The following is a 6,332-nucleotide window of genomic DNA, read 5'->3' on the forward strand; positions in this document are numbered from 1 at the left end:
TTATATTATCTTAAATTGAGAGTATAAACATTCTCATGTGAAAGAAAAATTTATAATAAATAAAAATATTAAAAAATAATATAAATATTCAAATGTGAGGCATAATTTTTTTTTAATTAACATACATCATTTTAACATAATTACATAAAGGTTATGATAAGATAAAAAATATATTGGAGATGAGAATGAGTTTCATGACAAATGAAATAATTAAAAGAAATAAAAAATAGAAAAAAAAAAAAAATATATATATATAGGGGTTACTTGATTAATTGTGAATATTTTAATAATTTAAACGAGAATGGAGATATGGCGGGGACGGGTATTATGGCGGGTATATGTACATCCCCATACCCATCCCCATACCCAACTGAAAAAGTCGGGGATTCCCCATACCCATACCCATACCCAGTCAATGCGGGGATTCCCCGTCAAAACGGGGACGGATTCGGGCAATACCCACGGGGACGGGTTTATTTGCCATCTCTAATGTCATCTATCTCCACCAAGAGGATTTCAAAATCAAATTGCGATTTATCACAAAATCACTATTTTTATATACATAATTCAAATATAAAAATTATGCTTCTAAAAATAATTAATTTTGAAAATTTTAAATTAAAAATAATAAAACTACAATTTCAACTAATCTTAACCATGGCAACCTATATTTGTTTATTAATATAAAACACGAAATCTCATCACTTCAATCTTAAAAGTAAACTTAATCTACAAATGACAAATATTGACTTGACTTTACCCTAATTGCAAAACTCGCCCATAGCATTCAAGCCCATCATAGTCCCACGGCATGAGTTTTGGGCCGAACAATAATCTTAGGTCTTAATGTTTTGTTTCATTATGGACTGTTGCTTCCTGCACCCATCAATCAAATTTCTCCTTGCATCCCATCATTTTGGATTTTATTCGCTGCAACATATTAAAACAATTCTGAAATTATTTTCCGGAAGACAATAACACCACTCCTATTACGGAAACAATTTTCGGAAGCTTTTATGGGTGCAGGAAGCAACTGCCTTCATTGTGTTGTGTCATTTCCATTCTAGCTTCTCACTGTGTCAGCTTCAACTTGAAAATGAAGCACAACTCGTTGCTACCCTATTGAACTTATATGCATCCTTTGTTTGTTCCCAAGTAAAAGCCAAGTTCTATTAACCAGTAGAACTCAATTTTGTATAAAGTTCTGTGTACTTTTATTCATGTCGAAGAATACAATCCTATTTCCTTTCCAATGAAAAACATTTACAATAAATAATCAACATGTCTGCACCTATTTTGCTAAAAACCAAAAGCCTTACAAAATTGCCACCAAATCTCCAACTATTGGAAGAAAAAGAACCTGATAGTGATTCCCCTCTCCACATGCAAAGTGTACCCTGGACTTAGAAAAGGGGAGAATGCATGGTGCTCATTAACTTTACGAAGCCTAGAATTGTAGGCAAAAATATTCTAGCTTCAGAACCCTGTGTGCTAGAGGAATGCACTAAGGATCAACAACCTCCTCATGAAGGAAGGTTGCTGAGGCCAAAATATAGAGTTCTCTGCTGAAATGCATTAATAGCATAATCAACTTGAAAATGACCAAACTGTGATTTAAATCGAAGTCCATATCCCATTCCAACTCCAGATCCTGGTTTACCCTGTCTCAGAGCTGGATTTCCTGAATTTTTATGACATCAACACAATGAGAGCACATTTGACATGGGTCTGGATAAAGACTAAAAAGCAAACTCGATCAAGTAGATTAATTTAAGATAAGAACATGAAGAAGGTAAAGCGGAAGCTATAGCAATTAAACAACCCTGCTCCTAAGAAAAAGAAAGAAAACTGTAAATGAAGAAAACCCTATAGTGTAATAAAGGGTCTCTTTGATTAAACTTTTTCACAAGTACTTTTTTATAAAAATAAATAACTAAGTTTGTTCATAAGCTATTAGTAAAAGCTTATGCACTAGTAAAAGACAGTTATGTACCTAAACTCATCATAAAACTCAGTAATGTAACTCTAAATAATGAGGAATATTTGCTACTCCAGATTATGGTCTAGTTTTTTGTCTCTTATGATAGTAGCCTTTATTTTACTACAAAAATTATTCCTAGCGATTTTCTCCTACCACTGAAGAGAAAGAATAAGAATCATTCGCGCAGTTTTGTTTTGTCCAATCCTAGCCCTGCTATGTTTCTAGACACCAAAACATGCCGTAGAATAATATGAGGAAGAACAAGAATATATGTCCTACTCCATCTACCACAGAAATGAAAATTTGCATGTAATTTGAACAGAATAGTATTGGTCTCCTCACCAGGTACAAGGTGACCAGACCGCAAGTCTGTTCCACAATCCAAGAAAATGGCACCCTCCAACATCTTATTCTACATTACAAAAATACATCAAGCAGTTTAGTATGTAGAATTTAAGTTCAACAATAAATGTAACAAAATAAAAAAGAAAAGTGCATGCGTCCAATTCTGTTTGTCTGTTTGTGTGTATAGCAGGAATAATTTTAAAAGGACAGATCCCAGGAAATATTAATATCACAATCACAGACAAGGTATTGCTAATTGTAACTTGTGGAAGCATAGTGAGAAGGCAGAACGACCCAGGACAGGATTTCAGTTCCAAAAAGATCGTATGATTTTTTTTTTCACTTTTAAACCAGTCAGTCACATGGAAAAAGTGAATATTTGAATAGAAATGACAATACAAAAATTGTTAATTTCTTAGGAGATGGCACTAAACATAGCACTTTAAAGCCAATACTTCATGAGCTTAGTAGAGCCACAAATAAAACATCACAGAAGATGGTGATATGATCCTGTCAACTTCTTACCAGATAGGAAATATATTCCCACATGTGCCTAAACATTCACTAAAACAGGGAAGTCCAACCTTGCAACAACTAAAGTAGTAAAAGCAATTCTTGCCAAAGATGATGAAAATGGGGACATGCTTACCAGATACAGTAGCATAAGACAAAACAAAACTTTGAAGAAAGATCAAAGGAAGTGAAGTTAAACAGAACAAGAATGTTTTAGGCAAAGGAGGTTATAAATCTGTCTGATTTTACATTATAGGACTGCTGTTAATAATGCTACCACATACCAAAGGGAGTCTCAGTTCACTATTAGCCACTAGACAAGATCGCCCAGATCCAACCGCTCCTTCTCCATACCCTCGCACACTTCCTAGCCCTCCGATTGAAAATGCTTGGTAAGGAGCCATGTCCCCGACAATTGAGCCACCTGTTAGTCTGTCACAAGAAAGGGTAGGATGATAGCCAAATGTTTGTCAAACAACCTGAAGAGAACATAAAAAGGGAATTTTCAAAGCACTAATGCATTATAATGTATTTCCCAACTCCACATGATTGTGTCTCAGAATGCACATAATGTTTTCCCTTTCATGTGTCAACCATGTCAAATACCAACCTTGTCAAGAGAAATGCTGGTCCAAGTTTGATTCCCTTTGAAGCAACAAATTTAAATCGATTGAAGATTATCCACTTAGAAAGAACTGGAACACCTTGTTCTATTTGAAGATTAAACTGAAAAAGACAGGCACTAAGTCAGTGAAATACATACACAAGAATTTCTTGTGATAAACACGCATGCAACTCTAAATGATTCACAATCACAAATGGAAAGGAACTTGGAAGAAGACCGGAAATAAGAATATATCTTATTACATGAAAAAAGCTATTATCATTCGCCTTCGCAAATTGAGACTCTTGCTTTAACACTACCATGCTGTCTTGTGGATTGCCACTGCATCAAGCAATGCACATCATATCATCAAAATCAGTTCAACATCTAGAAAACTGGAATACTATACTAGAATCCTTAATTACCTGGATGTCAAAGGAAATCCATCATAATCTCTACTTATAGCGCGACCATCATCATTCAGTGGACGAACATGCTGCAAAATGGTGTTTACATCAGAGTATTAGTTTCCCATTTTCCTATAACTGAATCAAGGAATACGTAAAGCAAAGAAACTAAAGCAAGTAAGGCTTTAATATTATGACAAGTTCATGAAATTTCCAGTTGAACCTCAAACTTTATACTGGTTGTGCTGCTCCATTTTGAACTAGCTGGTTCCTTTAGATCAATTCCCACTGACAATCGAGATAAATTTATTCCTCCGCTACCTGAGCGAGAGAAATTGTTTACAGGGATACCATGGATTCCAATCTCGGGTGAAAGAGAATGCTGGAAGAGGAAAAAGAGAACAATTAGCATTTAAGAATGTGTTATAGATTAAGGTACTGTCTAAAAAACTTCTTCCCGAACACTTACAAAGAGCTACATACGGGTGAAAAAAATAAGGTACAATGAATTGAGCTTCTGTAATATGTTAAAATCAATGTATGCATATGAACTATTATATAAGTTCTCTCATTTGAACTATTATACAACTTTTAGGGGCAAAAGTTGATTTTAACTTCAGAAAGAAATTGAATTCATTTACCTTCTTAATTTCTTCTCCTACAAATGTTTACAAAGAAGAGGATTAAACATGAACTAAATAAAGTAGATTTAACCCGTTGACAATAAGAATCTCAGTTAAGAAGAGGCTCGTTGTCGAGTTAGTGTTGTCCTTTGCTGGACATTAAAAATATTTCGATGTTGGTACTATAAAAATCTTTTCAATATATTTTAAAACATCAAAATCCAATGTATTCTGAAGACACGACAGGTAAACAGTACAGAAAAATTCAACAAAAATGGTTGTCCGACACGGCCTTGCATCACCATCATCATAAAATTAATGATAATCATAAAAACCAACCTGTAATACAAAAGACTGCTGTGCAAGCCACTCTGGTCGTGGCCTTCTATACGCAACTAAGACATTTGAATCATATAAACCTTTGTCCCACGAAACATCGAGCTTCTCACTTCCACCAAACAAATTTGGGTGTTTGATGCAGAGACTGTTCAGTAAAAGAAGTTAAACCATTCATTACACAATTACAAGAAAACCAACAAACACCCTCCACCCAAAGCATAACACAAAGCCATCAAGTTTCAAACTTTCGCCATTCAGATTCAACCAAGATTCATCTCACAAAAAAGACAAAACTGAGACTCTCACCTCCCAATTACCAGTGAAAATGGACTGCCAGTACTCCTATGAGGGGTAAAATGCAAAATAAAAAACCAGAGATATTTGTGAGTTCAAAATTCAAACAAATTAAATTATTATTTTCAAAGACAGTGCAGAAGGAAAGGAAACCTGAGAGTAGGGAGCATCAGAGAAGCGCATAGCTTGTGAGTAAAATCAACATTAACGTCAATCTTTGCTGTAAAACCACTCAAACGAAGCGAAACAACACTTGTATCAAAAACACGGTTACGCAGAAAAGATGAAACGAAAAACATGAAATGAAAGCTTTTGCAATTTGCATCTTAAGTCTAAACCTTTCCCAGCATGGATGCTCTTCTGAGCTCCCATCCCATCAAACACGCATCAACCATTAAATTGAGGACACAATAATTGGGCACACACAATAGACCCCAAAATGTCACAACGGTTATATAGTGGAGACAATGCTGCGGTTGTTCCGTAACGTTGGCAAAACAACAACCAACGACGGTGTCGTGTTTATTCTGTTCCTAGCTTTCTACTTCTGTTATCCCTTTCGTTTCTCTACACTCCACGACCATCGCACCTTGCACGTGACACGACACTCGCCTTGCTATTGGGCCCTAGATATGCCCAAACTAGATATTTCTTCCTCCACCCCACCATGATTTCTTTATGAACCTTCCGAGTAATTTTAAAAGGTTTAAATTGATTATGCTTAAAAATTTTGGATTGTAAAACTTGTAAAAAGTTGATGTTTCAGATTACATAGATCAAGAAATATATTTTAAATTATATACTTTTTAATATATTTCCAAATTTTTAGAATAAATAGTATAGAAATGCATTAATTTAAAATACGGATTATATAATTTAATACATTTTTTTATTAAAATTGTATTATAAATCTTACTGCATATATTTTTTTAGTTTTGAAATTTATAATATATTTTTTTATTGTGATTGTTCAATTAAAAATAATTTTATAGATTAAATAATTAAAAAAAAAATTCAAGAACAAACAATTTTGAATTTTTTCACAATTGTTATCCAAGTGAAAAATGAAGATTAAGGGTGCTAAAAAATTTGCCCCAAACTATTTTATGTCCTTAGGGTGGAATGTTGGGCTCATTCGTCTACCATCTTGAAAGAATCTTCTTACACCTTTTCATTTAAGAAAATATATTTATCATTCTTAAATGTATGCTAAATAGCATTTATAT

General features: G+C 34.0%; 1 protein-coding gene across 1 annotated transcript; it reads right to left on the bottom strand.

Annotated features, from left to right (window-relative positions):
• Window positions 1–1,190: 1,190 nt before the first annotated feature.
• On the bottom strand, window positions 1,191–5,657 carry LOC114183796 (Outer membrane OMP85 family protein). Its single transcript, XM_028070935.2, has 11 exons — window positions 5,445–5,657; window positions 5,260–5,326; window positions 5,119–5,154; window positions 4,813–4,957; window positions 4,074–4,232; window positions 3,869–3,939; window positions 3,707–3,785; window positions 3,450–3,565; window positions 3,124–3,271; window positions 2,324–2,393; window positions 1,191–1,681 (listed from the first exon to the last, which is right to left on the bottom strand). The coding sequence occupies exons 1-11, from the start codon at window positions 5,476–5,478 to the stop codon at window positions 1,524–1,526; spliced, it is 1,083 nt and encodes a 360-aa protein (XP_027926736.1). The 5' UTR covers window positions 5,479–5,657; the 3' UTR covers window positions 1,191–1,523.
• Between the last annotated feature and the right edge of the window lie 675 nt (window positions 5,658–6,332).

Source organism: Vigna unguiculata, chromosome 5, assembly GCF_037176805.1.
Source record: "Vigna unguiculata cultivar grain cowpea cultivar isolate G323 ecotype 2 chromosome 5, ASM3717680v1, whole genome shotgun sequence".
Taxonomy (NCBI): domain Eukaryota; kingdom Viridiplantae; phylum Streptophyta; class Magnoliopsida; order Fabales; family Fabaceae; genus Vigna; species Vigna unguiculata.

Coding starts and splice junctions, on each gene's coding strand:
- LOC114183796 (XM_028070935.2), bottom strand. CDS start 5,478: ATGGGAGCTCAGAAGAGCATCCATGCTGGGAAAG. Junction 3,566..3,706: donor ATGATAATAGCTTTTTTCAT/GTAATAAGATAT, acceptor TGTCTTTTTCAG/TTTAATCTTCAAATAGAACA. Junction 1,682..2,323: donor GTCTGGTCACCTTGTACCTG/GTGAGGAGACCA, acceptor ATAAAAATTCAG/GAAATCCAGCTCTGAGACAG.